Source organism: Hippocampus bargibanti, linkage group LG16, assembly GCF_051943395.1.
Source record: "Hippocampus bargibanti isolate YZ-2025 linkage group LG16, ASM5194339v1, whole genome shotgun sequence".
NCBI lineage: Eukaryota > Metazoa > Chordata > Actinopteri > Syngnathiformes > Syngnathidae > Hippocampus > Hippocampus bargibanti.
In genome coordinates this window covers 14872636-14892406 of record NC_142749.1, presented here as the reverse complement: position 1 = coordinate 14892406, position 19771 = coordinate 14872636, and the positions used below count along the sequence as shown (strand labels likewise).

Below are 19771 nucleotides of genomic sequence, written 5' to 3'. Positions count from 1 at the left end.
ACATAAAATAAAGTATATGTTATGTTGTTTTAAGTCTTAGAAAGTAGAAAACTATGCTTTTATGGGACCTGGGAACGGATTTTTCTCATTTTAATGGTTTCCTATGGGAAAGTAATTTTTGGGATACACACTTTTCGCTTTACACACTCTATCTGGGAACCAATTAAGTTTGTAAGCCAAGGTATCATAAAAATCACCTGCTGCCTCCACCCAAAAAAAATGGAGAAAAAAAAATCAAAATGTTGCAAAAATGAAGTTAAATAAGTAAATAAAAAAAATATTTTAAAATATTTATAGACCTGCATTGCCAAAATAGAACCGTTTTCTCATACCGTTATGGCTTCTTGTTAAATAACAAGAAAAGGTTGGAACTTGATCCACATCTCATCTGAAGAGCGCATGTAGTAATTAAATCTCCAGTGACGAGGATGGGGGGTCAGAAAGACGGTTGGTCAGTCTTGCATGTAAAATGTCATCATGTGGAATTTCTTTCAGTGTTTTAGACTGACACTCGACAGGTGCAATTTTTTTGTTCCCTCTGCACGCAGCCAACTCTAAATTATCGTGGCAATCTGCAGTGACGCAGGAAGTCGACGGGGGGTAAAATGGCAGGGGGGGGGGGGTCGTCAGTCAGGAAATAATCTAAGCGGCACTTATTCCCTGCAGACACACATTTTGGATGTAAGAGTAGGCTACAGTATAATTAGTGTGGAAAAGGGTCAGCGTTTTCAGCACAGCTTGCTTTTTTGAATTTAATTTATTTATATTTTTGCGTGTTTTTTTATATCACAATAAATTATGGAAAAATACTGAAGAGAGATGTTTGAATACAAATTCCATATAGTTTTAAGTTATCGGGTACTGCGAGACTCTGCTGATACTAACCACCAATATTTGAGCCATAAAAAAACAATACTAATAATAAGTAGAAGAAGAAGAAGAATGTAATGATAATAACAATAGTTATAATAATGTAATAATGCTGATAATAACGATAGTAATAATAATAATAATAATAATAATAATAATAATAATCATGATAATAATACATATACATACAATACAATAATACATACAAACATAATAATATAATAATAATAATAATAATGACAATAATAACAATAATAATTTTGTCAAAAACTGTCATATTATTTGTTTCTTTTTTTTTTTAACTTTATGTTACTTCCGGGTTGCGTGAACGCTGGTGCGTGTGGCTGCCGCTGCACACCCGCAGAAAAAATATCCTGTGACTGTAAAGTGTCCTTGAGAGTTTTGAAAGACGCTTGTAAATGGAATGTATTATTATTATTATTATTATTATTATTTTGTTACTAATAATAACAATACTAGTAATATTAAAAATATTAATATTAATATGAATCATGATAATATTAAACCTAATATAATACTAATAATAATAATAATAATAATACTGATAATGATAATGTTAATGAATAATAATACTAATAGTAATAATATTTAATATAATATAAATACTATGGTAATAATAATAATGAATAATAATACTAATAATGAGAATAATATTTAATATAATATAAATACTATAATAATAATAATAATAATAATAATAATAATAATAATAATAATATTTAATATAATAATAATAATATAATAATAATAATAATAATAATAATATATAATAATAATAATAATATATAATTTTAGTAATATCATGTCTTGTATAATAATGATAATAATAATTGCAAGCATAATAATAATAATAATAATAATAATCAGAAATTGAGTGAGTCCATATGTGAGTCGTTTCAATCATGACTCCTTTTTTTGGCTCCTCCCCCCAAAAAAATTCATCCAAATATCTTTTTTTTTTCTTTGTTAATTAAAAAGTACTCAAAAATGCAGTGAAACGCTACCCTTTGTTCCTCCAAATTATTCTTCTGTGTGTCCACCCACCGTCCCCCATCATGTGACTCTTACATAAGCCCCGCAGTGTTGTTGTTGATGTGTATTTGTCCTCTCCAGGCTTCGTGGACGCGACCCGACCAATATGAGGTATGGGGACTTAAAAAAAAAAAGTCATAGCCATAGTTGCACTGGCCTCAGATTTAACACACTAGACCACTCCCCGCCCGACCCCCTTCCACCACCGAGTGTTTCCACCCAACCCACTTCAAGCGTGCGTGCTGATAGACGACCACTAACTGTGTTCACATTAGTTGCGTGCCAATGTTGAATGCCATCTGTTGAGTTCATTGTTGAAAGTAGACCTTTTCATTTTTTTAGGGGGTCGGGGGTCATTTCTGAAAAGATTTTAGTGTTTCTTGCAACGGTCTGGTTGGCTAATTGAGGGGTTGGTGGGAGAAGCCTTGTGGGCATGACAATTATCTTCAGTTCATTGGGACAGAGTGTTCAAAAACAACCTTGAATGAGATCCGCATGCTGCTTCACCAAGTCTAAAAATTTCATTACAGTAAAGTCTCGTTATATCGATATTCAAGGGAGTCCGAAAAAATATCGATATAACCGGGACTACCCATATATCCGACCCTGTTTGCATGTAATTTTCTCCGTGCGTGCATAGAAATAGTATCGATATAACCGGGACTATCGATATATCCGATATCGATATAACGAGACTTTACTGTATTTAGAGTTTGGATCATCGGGTTTTAGATTTTTTTTTTTTTGATGGAGAGCCTTCCACGTGGATGGATGAGGTCATTGTCACCGGACCGGAATGACTACCCAGTTCTGGGCCAAAATGCAATTGGTTCTTCCATTGCTCGGTTTAAAAAAAATCGGTGTATAAGGCGCACCGAAAAGCCTTGATTTTCTTGAAAAGATGACCCTGCGCCTTATACGCCGGTGCACCTTATATGTGAAGTCAAATTGAACAGCCACCGACTCTATGTAGTTTGGCTTTGACAATTAAAAAGTAGAAAATTATGTTTTATGGGGACCTGGGAACGGATTATTATCATTTTAATGGTTTCCTATGGGAAATTATTTTTTGGGGATCCACACTTTTCGCCTTATCAAAGTTTGCCCTTTTCCAGTAGATGGATGATAGAGATCCTGAAATGATCTTGACCTTTACAGTCTGCAACTGTGTCTCGCTGTGTTCTTATCTCGACAGAGTAGAGCGCACGTTTTAATTTCGGTTTTAAACCCTGACGTTTTCAATCAGTTGGTACTTCCCGAAAAACGGCCATTGTAATTAGAAGAACTGTAAACCTGTCGGATCGTTAGCTTTAGCACCATAGAAAATCACACATTGATTCACGCGCTCTCATCGACGGTTTTTGGCATTGATCTTGCCTGATCTTTAGCGAGAGAGGCTGATAGCGCTTCACCGCGGCCGGATCATTAATCAAAGGCTGCCAGAAAGTCTCGGACAGCCTCGACAAGCGAGTGGGGAATGTGTTTAAAGGGGGTGAGATGACAGTTCAAGGCGACCAGGGGCTAATCGACACAACCTGCCTGGCGCCATCTTTGACGCCGGAAGCTTTCATTCACACCTTTTTAAAAGTGAAAATTAAAAACCACATGATAGTCAGTTGGGGTTTGTTATTTATAATCGAGCCTTTGCTAAATTTGAGAAGTGGAGGGAAAAAAATGCTTGAGTCCAATTAGCAGTTCATGGTAAGTAGCTAATAGCTTAGCGAGCTACCAAGGACTCAAAATGGCTGAGGTCGAATAATCTATACATAATAATTAAAATGATAATGTTACACCTCCATTGGATAGTATACAGTATAATATATTGTGTTGCTATCAACAATTAAAAAATGCTAGCCAGCTAGCTAGCTTGGCAGCTAACGACTCGAAGTCAGAATTTTATTTTTCCATCATTGCAAATAAATTATTTTAATAATACCTTGTCACGCTGAATGTTTGGTTGCACTATATGATTGTTTGTCACGTTTGTTTTTTGTTGATGTTTGTCAGATCCATTGATATTAAATACTAAAATAATTACTCGTAGTTTCCAGTGTAAAGCAACCTCCTATCACCAACTACGATACCAAAACCATTTCAGACAATTTCTATCTCATCAAATTTTGCAAATAAAAAGGTTAGGGAGGATTCCGTTTTTCATCAAATTAACTCATTCACTGCCAGACGATGTGCAAAAAAAAATGTGTCCACTCCAGTGCCAGGGTTTTTGTCATTTTCACTCAAATTGCAAGACACACAGAATAATTGAGTTTTAGGACTACATACACATTCAGTTCAAAGTAAGAAACCTTAGACTATCTTCTTAAATCAGAAGAAAAAAATAGTTAATTCCTAAATTATATAGGTCTGGAGTTATCTGAGTTTGAAATGGGGGCGGATGTACAAAATACAGTAAATATTGATTTATATAGTGTTTTAACTATAGCTGAAGCTGGAACAAAGTGCTAACATAGAAATAAAAGGAAAATGCTGCCCCCTCGTGGGAGGGAAAAACATTGCCAGAGGTCTGACTAGTGCTTTATCGGCACCCAAGCTCGAAAAAAAAAAAAAAAAAAACACGAACAAATTCGGGAATGATGCTCCACATCATGCTTTTCAATTCCTGAATAAATTCAGGAATGGCAGTGAATGAGTTAAAGATTTTAATCCATGCATTTATAACACCATGCGTCAACCATCATCCACCAGAAAGAAGCCCACAGACTAACAATTTCACAGACACAAAAAAATAGATATTAAAAATTCATGTTCACCGCATTGCATTTTCAATCGGAGTCTTTCTAACAAATACCACCTTTAACTTCTTTCTTTCCAGGGAAATTGTTCTTCCTCCCCAGTTTTTTCCCATGTCAACACAATCTATCCGCAGTGTTGTCTTAACGCCATTTTTTTTTTTAAATCTTCTCATTCGCAGAGCCACGACAGAAACATCGTAGTCCGAAGCCACGCCCGGGTGTCGTCACTACTCTTGAAAAATGTCGACTTCACATACGCCGGACAGTACCTGTGCACCGCTAGTAACTCCATCGGTCAGGATAACCAGCCTGTGTACCTGGAAGTTCGTTGTAAGTACCACCCGAGATTCTGGTTCTGGACTAATTTCAGCTACCAGTCGCAAACCTTTGTTGAGCTCGTAGCTAGTTCCTCCGATTTCAAAGTTTCGATCAGCTTTCAGATTCCGTTTCCATCAATTCACCAGTCACACTCGTCCGAACAACCTTGGTGAAACATTCATGGATTATTATCCCGGGGGAGGTGCGACAATCCAATTGATTTCAAATAACACGAGCGTGAAATATAGCCGAGGCTCAAAGATGAAATCGATACCCGCTTCTTTTTCACCGATTTCCCAAGTGTTGAAGGATTCTTCGATGGCTGTGTAGCACTCTTGATCCTCACCATAGATGAAATATTTTTGAAGGACAACCGACACCATTTTTTTTTTTGTTTCCTAACGTTTTATAGCATCTAAAATACCCAAAACACGCAGGCTGATATTTTTAGTCAAATGCAAAACACCAATAAAAATGACTTAAAGTGTTCCAAAACTACTTCAAAATGACCCCGGAAATGGCGAATTTCAGAAGGTCCCGCCCCCTTGTTTGTGACGTCACGCAAGGACGTCTTCGCCTTGCTCTGGAATCAAAACAATGGCTTCAGATTGGGAGAAGATGCTTTCTTCTTACTCATCCAGTTATGAATATGATTGAAATAGTTCTGAAGAGGAAAGCATAAATGTTTGCAATCGATTAAAGAAGTCCTTCTGTCTCCTTTTGAGGTGTCTGGACTCCAATGTAGCGCCCGGAAAATGCACAAGATGGCGCACAATATTGCGATTTGACAAGGTTATCATGATTCCATACGTCCATAGGAAAAATTCGAACTGTTTAATGACAGTATTTCTTTACTCGTTCACTGCAATTCACAAATGTATTCGGGAATTGAAAATTTCACAGAGAACGCCATTCCCGAATTTATCTGAGTTTGGTTTTTTTTTCATGCTTGGGTGCGGATATAACACTGACCATGGCCTCTGACAATGTTTTTTTGTTTTCCACAAGGGGGCATCATTTCCCATTTGTCCATGTTAGTGCTTTGTTACAGCTTCAGCTGTATAAACCAATATGTTTTGCATTGTATTTTGGACAGCTGCCCCCATTTCAAGCTCATGTAACTCCAGACCCATATAATTTAGGAATTAACTCTCTTTTTCTGATGAAAGAAGAGCATCTGAGGTTTCTAACGCTGTATTGAATATTTATCTTATCCTAAAAGTCAACATTGTGTGGGTCCTGCAATTTGAGTGAAAATGACAAAAACCCCTGGCACTGGAGTGGACACCTATTTCCACATCATCTGGTAGTGAATGAGTTAAGAAAATAAAAAAGATGAGCTATATATATCAATATGTATTGTATGTTGTACATCCGCCCCTATTTCAAGCTCAGGTAACTCCACACCCATATAATTTAGGAATTAACTCTTTTTTATTTTCAATGAAAGAAGAGAGACTAAGGTATCTTACGCTAAATTGAATGTTTATGTAGTCCTAAAACTCAATATTCAGAATCAGAGTGGGGTAGCTGGAAAAGGTGGTGGGCAGGGTGTGGATGGTCAAGTAGGATTTTCCGCGCGCTTGTTACAATTCTTTTTTGAGGTGCCCTATTCTGTGGGTTCTGGCAATGAAAGAGTTAAAACAGAAATGAGATTAATTTCAATCTCGGGTAATAGCAGACTGTCAGGAATGATCTTTGGGCAACGTCAATGAGAAATCTGTGTGGGTACAAACGCCTCAAATATCATCCTGGACTGAGTTTAGACGCTAAGATTCTCTCACCGTGATCCCTCATCAATTCGGAATCTGCTACCATGAGCTAGCGCTAAATCGAGTTTGACAGCATCTAGGCTACTTTTTAGATTTTTGTAATTTATTTTTTCATCCCGCCTCAACTATAGTTGTTTGCACCAGTTGGCAGACAAATCAATAAGGCTCGTGAAGTCTCACTGAGATCAACCAAGCATTTTTTTTTTCTTCCTACGAGGCTGTTAGCTTTTATTTTTAACTTAAATTCACCTGACGACTCGTGAGCGGACACCTTGATGTGATGAATTTGTCTAAATATTACCCTTTGTATTCAAATGTATGGCAGGCTTTTCAGATTGAACAGTATGAATAAACATTCATTTGGCCAATATATCCGATCTGGCTTTTTTCAGTCTTGCTAACCATAACAAACACCGCTGGGTGCCTTGATGGAAAGAGAAAAAAAAGTGCAATAAAATACTCAGCGTGGTGGCATTTACCTCACTGAACTCGAACCACCCTGTGGATTTTTCACCAAAAAATAATAATTGGAGCTTAATAGCTTCTTTATCCATAGCGCCCATCTATTTAACTTTCTATTGGGTAATATAGCAAACTAGGTGTCGAGCTATCTAGCTAGCTATCTACTAGCTGGATAGCGAGCATTCTATTTACTCGACTTGAGCTCGACATCATGCTGGCTAGCTGTTGGCTATCTATATTCGCTATTTATTTGCTATCCACTAGCTATCTAGCTAGCTACTAGCTGTCCAGCAGATTGTAAACTGTCTGTCTGGCTAGCTGTTAGCTATCTGGCTATCTATATTCACTATCGATTTGTTATCCATTAGCTAGCTAGCTATTAGCTGTACAGCTGATTGTAAGCTGTCTGGCTGGCTAGCTGTTGGCTATCTTACTATCTATATTTGCTATTTATTTGCTATCCATTCGCTAGCTAGCTATTAGCTGTCTAGCTGACTGTAAGCTGTCTTGCTGGCTAGCTGTTGGCTATCTGGCTATCTATTCGCTGGCCAATAGCTGGCTAGCTAGTTTTCTATGTAGTTGAGTTTCTTCCAGGTTGAGTGAACTCTGGCGCGTGTGGCTGCCGCTGTTCACCCACAGAAAAACGTATCCTGTGACTGTAAAGATACCTTGAGAGTTTTGAAAGACGCTTATCAATGAAATGTATTATTATTGTTATTATTATTATTATTATTATTATTATTATTATTATTATTATTATCATTATTATTATTATATATCACGCAGAACTTGGAAAGAAAGTTTCCAAGTTAGTCGCTAACCGCTAAAGTTAGCCGTTTTTTTATACTTTTGACTTCAAGATGGCGCCGCGAGAGTGGCTGCCTTTCCAGCAGCTCCTGTATTTTGTTTTTCTACTTTCATGCTCTTTTCATAATTTTGCTGCTGTGAAATGTAAATTTCTCCACTGGGAGACTCATAAAGGTAAATCCAATCCAATCCAACCACGTAGCAACGTTTTGTAACTCTTCCAGACGCTCCCAAAATTCTCGGCGTTGTGGCGGTGTACACATGGGAGGGAAACCCGGCCAATATCAGCTGCGAGGTGGAAGCTCACCCGGGGGCTTCTGTCACATGGTTCCGTGAAGGCCTCCAGGTACCTTCTGTCAACACCAGCAATGTGAAGATCTACAGTAAGCAGAGCAACAGCTACCTCGAGGTAAACGCTTTAGATCAACGTTTTTGTTGTTCGGTGACATCTTCAAAGTCGGATTTTTATCATTAATTTTTAATATTTTTCAGGTTTCCCCGGAATCTCCGAGCGATTTTGGGAGCTACAACTGCACGGCGACGAATGAGATGGGTACAGAGTCCAAAGAGTTTCTCCTCATCCAAGCAGGTCTGCGTTTTTGTTGTTGTTGTTGTTGTCATTATTTGACAAGCAAGTTTCTGGTTTGGACATTGGCTTGCTGATATCAAACTCTTCAAGTTCGCTTTTGTCCAGTGATGGGCCGTCAGGGCCTGCAAGGCCTTCTCTGCTGGCCTAAAAATCACCCACAGAAAAACTTATCCTGTGACTGTAAAGTGACGTTGAGTGTTTTGAAAGGTGCTTAGAAATGAAATGTATTATTATTATTATTATTATTATTATTATTATTATTATTATTATTATTATTATTATTATTATTATAAAATATCTGAATCACAGACTAATGTTAATAATATTTTATCCATGATTTTTTGTTAAATAATTCCAAATTGTCTTTCAGCTTCCTTTCATTGCTTTCCCCTGCTGTGCTTCTTCCAGATGTGTATTTTCGTATTTAAGCATTTAACCAATCACATTTCAGCCATCATTTGTTACCAGGGTCAGAAATCTACTTGGACGATTTCACAATCAGTTCTGCAGGCCCTGTCTCATCAAATGTGTCGATCAAACTGTTCCTTTAACCAATCACAGTTCGAGTTGGCAACCCAAGTCTGGAAAATTCTGATTTAAAACATGAACTTAATACAACTACAGTAAAGTCTCGTTATATCGATATTCAAGGGAGTCCGAAAAAATATCGATATAACCGGGACTTTCGATATATCCGACCCTGTTTGCATGTAATTTTCTCCGTGCGTGCATAGAAATAGTATCGATATAACCGGGACTATCGATATATCCGATATCGATATAACGAGACTTTACTGTATTTTGGAAAAGTCAGCGTTTCACCAACTATGATTCACTAGTCACATGATTGTCTAGTCACTAGGATCACTAGCCACTAGTGATAAGAGCATACTGGCCAGAGCTAGCACACTGTGTCTATAGCGAGCTGCATAAGCAAATATATTGTTGTAAACTTTTTAAAATACACTGAGTTAAGTTAAAATGACATCCTACAGGTCTTCTATTACGTTGACGTATCGGTTTTCTCGTGGTATTGACATCACGTAAGCAGTATTGAATCTGGGAGGATGGATGACACCCAGTGCGATGCTGATTAGATTTTCACGATAAAATGCAACTCCGCAAAGGGACAGGTTAATAAACGGTGAAGGGAAAAAAATGGAAATGTGATACAAAGCTATGATACTAGAAATCGCACTGGGATGCCGGCTATGGCAAAACACCTACTTAAAAATTCTTCCTACGGGGAAGCCATTGCAGATCTTGGTCTCACGCAGTGAAGTCGGATTTTTTTTTTGTGGTTAACATCGTTAGTCGCCAAGGCGGAAGAGGCGACCCCCGTTTTTGAGATCCGGTGTGAGGTGAGACGCAAACAAGGTGGAAGCATCGCAAACCAGCGGGTCGCTTATCATGACCGCAAGCAATTGGCTACTTTCGAGATGGATAGAAAGGGTGACGTTGACCCTGCAATTTTACATCTATGGAGGTCAAATTAAAAGCCGCGTTTACATGGTTGTAAAAAGTGGCAATTCACCCCCCTCCGACCCCCATGTCGCAAATGTATATAAATGGCTCCCTGCTTACCACGTAAACCACCGCCCACATGCCTCATTCTAAGTACTTTTAACCTGTCGTTTCCTAACTTACAACCACTTTAGGTCGATCTTTTCAATTTTACACTGCAAACGACTGTCTGATTTGTTTTGCCTTGTTTTAAAAAGATGTTATTTTTGGCTTTACAGAAGTACCGTCATCGCCAGAGATCCAACGGATTGAGCCTTTCTCCAGTTCAGCTGTGGTAGAGTTTGACGAGCCAGACTCTTTCGGAGGAGTACCTATCATCAAATATTTGGTCGAATGGCACTTGGAAGGCCATGGCTGGACCGGAAGGGACTACGAAGCCACAGAAGGTGAAATGAATTACGGGAGAGGGGGAAGGAGGGACCTAAAAAAAAAATGATGGCCAATTCCAATGAAGTCCTGCGACTGTGAAGTGTCTTTGAGAGTTTTGAAAGACGCCTATAAATAAAATGTATTATTATTATTATTATTATTATTATTATTATTATTATTATTATTATTATTATTGTACATTATTATTATTGTACGTTATTATTATTATTATTATTATTATTATTATTATTATTATTATTATTGTACATTATTATTGTACATCATTATTATTATTATTATTATTATTATTATTATTATTATTATTATTATTATTATTATTATTATTATTAGGTGAGCCGGCTGTGGCGTGACGAAAAACTGTGGCGTTAGCATGGTTGCTTGGCAACACTGTTCAACATTCAGCGGATTTATTTATTTATTTGTTTGTTTGTTTGTTTATTTTGTTATTTTTGTGTTTTTGTATTTATTTTTTGTTTGTTTATTATTATTTTTGTGATTGATTGTTTTATTTATTTATTGATTTATTTATTTAGTTATTTATGTATTCATTTATTTGTTTGTTTATTTGTTTATTTATTTTGTTGGTTTGTTTGTTTATTTGTTTGGTTGTTTATTTGTTGGTTTATTTATTTGTTTATTTGATTATTTGATGGTTTTATTATGTATTGATTTATTTACTTATTTATTATTTTTACAATTAGTGAGCAATTCGTCTTTGTGCCACTAGAGAGCCCCACATTTTGAGAATCACCGCAAACGAGTGACCGTGTCGGTCACTCGAAACTTGATGGCTGTGCTGCCAATAAAAAAAAAAAAAAACTTTATTTTTTTGGCCGAGTAAACAAAAAAAAAATGATGGTCCTTTGACGTGACAGAAGGAAGAGCAGATAACACTTGAGCTATCGCCGGGAGCTAATCCAAACATGACAGCGTCGCACGCAACCCAACGTCTGGCCGAGAGCGAGGCTGAGACGACAGTCGGCTCGGGCCCCAGATAATAGCCTCGTCCCGTCCTGCCACGACGTTGGCATATCTGGATGCTTCCTGTCCCGTTTGTCGCATGGGGCATATCTGTCAGCGGCTTTGCTTGCTGGCTTCTGTCATCTCACGGCCCAGGAGCCACCTGTCATGTAAACCAATGCGCTCAGCAAAAAAAAAATAATAATAATAAATAAATACGAGCTCTCCGAGGGATGCATTTTGCATTTCACACTCGCACACACGCACAACATTTATTGCTAAATACAGAAACAACAGAAATTGCCCACAATATAGCCCAAAAAATGGCTAACAGTCGTTTTTAATTAAATCGCTAAAGCCTCAGTTAGTGCTTAAAGGGCAACTGACGTCACTTTTTTGTTTTTTAACAAAAAAGAAAAACGTTTTATCGCATCTAAAATACCGAAAACACGCAGTATGATATTTTTAGTCAAATGCAAACCACCAATAAAAATAACTTAAAGTGTCCAAAATCTGCAAAAAATTGAGCTGCGAATTGGGCATTTTCAGAAAGTCCCGCCCCCAGTTCGTGACGTCACGCCAAGACGGCTTGCATTGCTTCAGAATCAAAACAATGGCTTCAGATTCGGAGAATATGCTTTCTTGTTACACATCCAGTTATGAATATAATTCAAATAGTTCTGAAGAGGAAAGCATACGTGTTTGCAATCGATTAAAGGATTTATTCCGTGCCATTTTGAGGCAAAATTGGGGAGCTGGTTATCTAGCTGGTTATCTATTAGCTATCTTGCTAGCTATCTAATAGCTATCTGTAGCTATCTATTAGCTAGCTAGCTAGCTTTCTATCTATTTTAGTTCCGGATTGAGTGAACGCTACCGCGAATGGCTGCCGCTGCTCACCCACAGAAAAACCTATCCTGTGACTGTAAAGACACCTTGAGAGTTTTGAAAGGCACTTATAGATGAAATGTATTATTATTATTATTATTATTATTATTATTATTATTATTATTATTATTATTATAAAACAGATTATTTTTTTCCTCCCCTCTCCAGATTTGACCACGATCACCATCGTGGGTCTGAAACCGGACACTAACTACGAAGTCAAGATGTCCGCCGTCAATGGCAAAGGCGAAAGCGAGAGCAGCGCACCCGTCAAGTTCAAGACCGGACCGATCCGTACGTACTGTAACCGTCCTGAAATGTCTTTATTTGTCTTCACGGTGGCTATTTGGTACGTTGTTCGCATCAGGCGCTAATATCGAAAGCTAACACATGCACCGGCTTTTCTCAACATGTCGATCGAGTTTTCCCAAGCCTCCTTGAGAAGACGTCATAAATAAATGTTAGACTTTTTGTTTTCAATCCAAAGCCCCCCTTCGCGCCACCTTCCCCATCCGTTTGTTCTTCCTATAGACCACAGGTGTCAAAGTCAAGGCCCGCGGGCCAAATCCGGCCCGCCACATCATTTTTTTCGGCCCGCGAAAGCAAATCAAACTTGTTAAATTCCATGATGATTGCTAAAATCTGAGCCAAAATTTCATATTTTTGGATGTCAACCACAATAAGTCATTATTCTTGACTTCAGATGTGAAAACAAGTTAGTCTTTAATTTGCTGTGTGCTCTATATGTAATATTTGAAAGGATTTAAACATTCTAATGGGTACCCCAAATTCATAACGGCCCTGGAGAGGAAACCATAACTACAATGTGGCCCGCGGCTAAAAAAATGACTTTGACACCCCTGCTATAGACTCTTCACCTCAACACCTTGCTTACTTTATAAGATTTTTCCCAGCGCTTTGCGCTAATTCCGATTAAAAAAAGCCCCTCGCGGGCTCCCACGTTCCCCTCCCCCAAAGGGCCTCGTTTTGGAACGTTCATCTCCTTTTCATCATCTCATTGTTTCTTCTTCTTTTTCGTTTGTTTGTGTCCATCTTTGGTTTCCATCTCTTGTGTTTTCCATCGGACAACTCAGACCTTTCTTTCACACGTAAGTCCGGTGCTGTCTGCTTTCTTTTTCCCTCCCCTTTTCCGACCCCAAACACGCATTTTAAGACTCCGAGACATCACGTCCATTTTATTGTATTTTTTTTCCAGATGGCATTCCGTTCCATTTCTTTCAAGGTTTGTTCAACGGCGCGGTAGATTCCCCCTTCACCCTTTTAGCAAATCCCTTCATGCACCTTCCGCTCACATTTTTCTCTTTCCGGTAAATTGCAAATTCATCTCGTTAGTGTCGAGCCAGGTCGTTAAATGAGGTACACGCAACTGGGAACCAAGGTGTATGATCAGAAGGAAATCAATGAGGTACTTAGAGGTCGTAATGTTCAAGGCTGGACATTTTTTGCATTTAAATCTCCCTACCGTAAGGATTATGCTATAAAAATAATAATCATGCTATAAAAATAATAATCATAATTCTTGCTTATTAGCGCTCATAGGAGTTCATTTTTTTATTTTTAGTCCCTTTTCCTGGTATGTTTACACTTTTAAGTGTGGATCGTGTCTCAAATTAATAACAAAAGTGACCTAGTTTAAAGCAACTCTTGCTGAAAGTTGCAAACGCGTCACACATTTTGTTCGTTATAACATTTCGTCGTTATTTACAATTTGCAAAAAAAGTTTACATATATTAGTCTTAGTATACCTAATGTAAATTGGAACGATGTAGTAGTTATTAGCTAGCTATTTGTATGACTTCCGTGTTGAGTGAACGCTAACGCGTGTGGCTGCCGCTGCTCACCCGCAGAAAAAAAAATATCCTGTGACTGTAAATAATAATAATAATAATAATAATAATCATCATCATCATAATCATAATTATAAAAATAATAAATTTCATTTATAAGCGCCTTGCGAGTTTAAAAAGGCCCTTATAAATGAAATGTATTACTATTACTGTATCTATTAGCTAGCTAGCTTTCTATCTATTTGAGTTACTTCCGGGTTGGGTGAACGCTGGCGCGTGTGGCTGCCGCTGCTCACACGCGTAAAATATATCATGTATTAATAATAAGTAATAAAGTAGTAAATATAATAATAATATTATTATTATTATTATTATATTGCTGCTATATCAATTGTCATGGATCCTATTGAAGACTAGCATGCTAACAGATGCTATAAAACAAATAAAGACTGTGGCGGAACAGCAAACAGATAAGGCTATCAACATGTTCAAAATCTTCCACCAGCGTCATCAGAGGCTCCGCCCCTTATTGTCACCACCAGTATGGCGCTTAGTGAGTATGCCATTACCGTCGCTAACTTATTTGCCGTTGGTGTGGTGAGCTAAATCAAGCGCCGGATGGTATTCCCAAATGAACTAGCTTAGCGACGGGGTTGACTAACCGCACTGACATGGATGTTTTTGATGTGGCGAGTTGTTGAAGATGCCTGCGGTGATCATAACATCTGGAATGCAAAGTCATGGACTCAAAATAATGTTTTTAACTCCGCTAGGGCCCAAAAAATGTTACCCGTTTTCAGTCATGTTTAATTAATTAATTAATTTATTTATTTATTTATTCGTTTGTTTATGTATTTATGATGTTTTTTTTATTTACATATGTATTATTTTTATGTGTTTATTTGTTTGTTGGTTGGTTGGTTTTTGAGTATTTATTTGGGTATTCACTCATTCATGTATGTATTTATTTTTATTTTATTTAGTTAGTTATTTCTTTATTCATGTATTCATTCATTCACTCATTTATTTATTTATTTATTTTTTTTGTAAGTTTATTTATTTGTGTGTCTATTTATTTTATTTTTGAGTTTATTTATTTATTTATTTATTTATTTATTTATTTATTTATTTATTTATTTATTATTTATTTGTAAGTTTATTTATTTGTGTGTCTATTTTCTTTTTTAAGTTAATTTTTTTTTCACTTGTTCGTTTATTTATTTATTTATTCAATCATTCATTCATTCATTCATTCATTCATTCGTCTATTTATTTGGGCTATTTATCTATTTATTTATTACTTATTGATTTATTTTACTCAGGTCTGAGTTTGTATTTATTTATTTATTTATTTATTTTATTTATTCACTCGTTTATTTATTTGTTTATTTATAAGTGTATTCATGTATTTTTAATTTATATATTTATAAATTTATACATAGATGTATTTATTTATTTATTTATTTGTTTATTTGTAAGTTTATTTATTTGTGTGTCTATGTATTTTATTTTTGAGCTTATTTATTTATTTATTTATTTATTTATTTATTTATTTATTTATTTATTTGTAAGTTTATTTATTTGTGTGTGTATTTATTTTCTTTTTAAAGTTAATTTCTTTGTTTTCACTTGCTCGTTTATTTATTTATTCATTCATTCATTCATTCATTCGTCTATTTATTTGGGCTATTTATCTATTTATTTATTACTTATTTATTGATTTATTTTACTCAGGTCTGAGTTTGTATTTATTTATTTATTTATTTATTTATTTATTTATTCGCTCATTTATTTATTTGTTTATTTATAAGTGTATTCATGTATTTTTAATTTATATATTTATTAATTTATACATAGATTTATTTATTTGTTTGTTTGTTTGTTTGTTTGTTTGTTTGTTTGTTTGTTTGTTTGTTTGTTTGTTTGTTTGTTTTATTGGCTTTGCATCTTCTATGAGGATATTCAGTTCCGGGGGCGATTACAAATAATTATTTTGCTCAAAGTTTTGTGCCAAGAGAAATGTTGCTTGTGCAATTCGTGGCTTACGGGGGCCTCACAAGTTGTGGATGGTGATTATGTCCTTAGGGGCCCTAAAGTACACTATTACGTCAAGAAAAATAACACTTCCCTACTACTGCTGACTTTCTCTGTGACTGTAGTCTAGAAATGAGTTTTCCGAATTCATATCTAACACAAAAAAACTAACCTCATGTTCGTCACAAACGATTATCGTCGTTAGAATTTGCACCAGTTGGAGTTGACAGTGCAACTCAACATCAAACAAAGTGTCAAAGAAATTACATTTGTGTTTATGTGACTGTATTACACTACCCCCTGGTGGCCACTATAGATGGAGCCGGAATGAATCAAGGGCATGAGTCCTCCAAAAAGCTGTATTTTATTCAAATAAAATAAAATGTTTTGGGCGTTTAGGTAACATTATAAACTGTCATTTATTATTTGCGTTGAAAAGAATCTGTTGCTATTTCTGTTGGTCCTTTTCTTAGTTCATTACATGTCTGCAACATTGTTTTCTTGTTTATTTTCCGTTCACATTTTCATCATTTCCAAAAATGTTTCCTTTTTTTTGTACCCTTCCCTCATGTTCCGCCCACCCCCCCCCCAACGCCCCTCTTACTTCCCTTCCCTCCCTCCCGCCATATTTACTCCCGTCGGCCAATCGTGCGATTGTGCGTCATGTGACTTTGATGACATCGCCGGCGCCAACAGAAGGTAAAGTTTTGCTCACTATTTGCAGACGAATGACTGTTAAGGAGCTCGTTTTTTTTTTTTTTTTTTTTTTGCAGGATTCGTTTGTCATGCGACATCCATTATTTAGGCGGCGATTTCCGACGTAATACATTATGACGACTCCAATTCATAATCGAAATGACTTTCGGCCAACTAACGTTAAAAATTAATGCCAATACGCGTTCTCATATGAGTGAAATCATTTTTTTTTTTGTCACAATGGAATTTTTTTTGGGGGTAGGGAAAGAGAATATAACCTTGACAAAAGCGCAATTTAACCCTTTTATGTACCAATAATAATATTTTTTATTTTTTTTAAATATCTTCATTTTGAGATGAATTTGATTGGACGATCATTGACATTAACTCATTCACTCGTCGTTCCCGAATTTATTCAGGAATGGAAAAGCCAAACTTGTTTGGGTTTTGGTTTTCTTGCTGGGGGTGCCGATAAAGCGCTGGTCAGACCTCTAGATTTTTTTTCCCTTCCACGAGGGGGCAGCATTTGCATTTTGTCCATGTTAGTGCTTTTCTACAGCTTCAGCTGTTGTGCTATATAAGCGCTATATAAATCAATATGAATGTATTGTATTGTATTTTGTACATCTGCCCTCATTTCAAGCTCAGATAACTCAAAACTCATATAACTTAGGAATTAACATTTTTTTGTGATGAAAGACGACCGTCTAAAGTTTCTAATGCTGTATTGAATGTTTATGTAGCCCGAAAACTCAATATTCTATGGGTCCTGGAATTTGAGTGAGAATGACAAAAACACATTTTTGCACATCGTCTGGCATTGAATGAGTTAATGCATTTTTTTTTATTTGACTAAATAACTCTAAACTCATATAATTTAGGAATTAACACTTTTTTTCTGATGAATGGAGAGCGTCTAAGATTTCTTGCGCTGTAATAATATTTATTTAGTCATAAAACTCAATCTTCTGTGAGTCCTGCAATTTCAGTGACAATGACAAAAACCCTGGCACTGGAGCGGGCATATTTTTGCACATCGACGGGCAGTGAGTGATTTAACTGCCGCATGCAAGTCGATCGCCTTTTCCCTCTTCAAGCACTTCCTGTTCTTTTTCATTCTTTGGATTCTCACAGGACCTTCCGTGTGTGCATGTCTAATCATTGTCATGTCTTATCCATCCCTTCACCGGAATCTGATGTGTTTTTAAGACACCTTTTTTCAGGGGTGATGTGCCATTTAATTTTAATGAAATGTTGGGAAATGCTTAGCATAGCCTCTGTATGGACTGTTTTTTTTCACTATTTTTTTTTATTATTTTTCAAATTGGCTAGAACCGATTAACGGCAATACCATTCATTTCAATGGGCAAAGATGACTTGAAAGTCTGAAATGAAGCACGAGAAGTGTTAGCATCGTACCATTTTTGTCATGTTAACCTATATTCACAAAGGATTACCTCTGTATCTTATTCGCTATGTATTTTGGGGAGTTAGTGCCTGAAACAATTCACGCACGTCTGTCCTAAAACGAATGCCTTCAGTATAATTTACACATTGCTTCAAGCACTCTGAAACTTTGCCTGCATGGAGTTTATTTGTTTGTTCCCCCTTCTCTCAACTTTTGTCCATCTGTTTGAACCTCTGAGGAAAAACAACAATAATAGAAGCTAACCGCAATACAGTGATACCTCGGTTTACGAACCCCTTGGCTTACGAACTTTTCGGTTTACAAACGTTAAATTTATGAACATTTTACCTTGGCATACAAACTATTTTTCGGGATACAACAGAAAACAGTGAAAGTTGGACTTGTTTCAACTTTGATACTGCAAGGTTAAAATTCCCATCAATCAGGCCCCACAAAATAAACCGCACTAGCCATCAGTTCAATTTGAAATGAAAAGACAAGCAAGGGAACCAGCTATTAATGATGTTTCTAGTGTGTCTACTTGCATCTGTTGCTGTTGCAATATAACAACTTCCGAGATGTGCAACCCAGAGCTCCTTGAAACACTTTATGCAAAAAGCTATCCATTCCATCAAGCCATCAACGACCATCACAAAGGTAAATAAAACGATTTTATTATACAGTACCATTTATTTCTTTAATTATAATACCATAGCACATTTATTATACATAAAATAGGGTATATTTTGTGTAGTTTTAAGGCTTAGAAAGTAGAAAATTATGTTTTATGGGGACCTGGGAACGGATTATTCTCATTTTAATGGTTTCCTATGGGAAATTAAATTTTGGGATACACACTTTTCACCTTACACACTGTCTGGGGACCAATTAAGTTCGTAAGCCAAGGTATCACGATATTGCTTACGGACAACAATGCTGTCTGCCTGCCATCTTGTTTTTTTTTTCTCCTCTAACCTTCACTTAATAACTAACTGCTCTCATCAGACAAACTCGGAATGTCCATCTTGAAACGCAATCTTCTCCATTTTCTCTTGTCTGTCGAATAAAAACCACAGGCTAGCGTTCAAGGAGGTATGAGGGCGTCGGCTTCGCCACACAGGATCTTTCAAATGAGTCACTTATGTAACCGTATATTCATAATTAATGAGCATCTTCTACCCGTACGTGGTCAACAAACAACAAAGGAAGCCGAACTTCCTGTTCATTCGTCTTCATCGAAAAAGCCAGAGGCTCATTATCCAGCGTCCCGGTGGTCATTACTTAGGGGACGTGGACGTTAATGAGAAGTCAAACGATGCCCTCAACGTGATAGTCCACAAAAGACTACCTTAGAAGTTTGTTTTTTTTCCAGAGATCCACTCCTCGATTGTCGCAATTGCTTAAAAAAAACACAGCTTCTATTTGTGGCAGCTGTTGCT

The 19771-nt window shown here is 36.5% G+C and overlaps 1 protein-coding gene across 5 annotated transcripts in view; it reads left to right on the top strand.

Moving 5' to 3' along the window:
• ncam1a (neural cell adhesion molecule 1a) overlaps window positions 1-19771 on the top strand; it is a 172117-nt gene that overhangs the window by 135814 nt on the left and 16532 nt on the right. For 2 of the 5 annotated variants that reach the window (XM_089016839.1, XM_089016837.1), the window contains exons 9-14: window positions 2005-2034; window positions 4856-5006; window positions 8260-8444; window positions 8528-8624; window positions 10367-10534; window positions 12555-12680. In XM_089016839.1, the coding sequence (XP_088872965.1) occupies window positions 2005-2034; window positions 4856-5006; window positions 8260-8444; window positions 8528-8624; window positions 10367-10534; window positions 12555-12680 (757 nt within the window). Of the gene's footprint in view, window positions 1-2004; window positions 2035-4855; window positions 5007-8259; window positions 8445-8527; window positions 8625-10366; window positions 10535-12554; window positions 12681-13480; window positions 13496-14699; window positions 14748-19771 lie in introns of all 5 variants that reach the window. The other 3 variants (XM_089016840.1, XM_089016838.1, XM_089016841.1) reach the window with 2 other exon arrangements.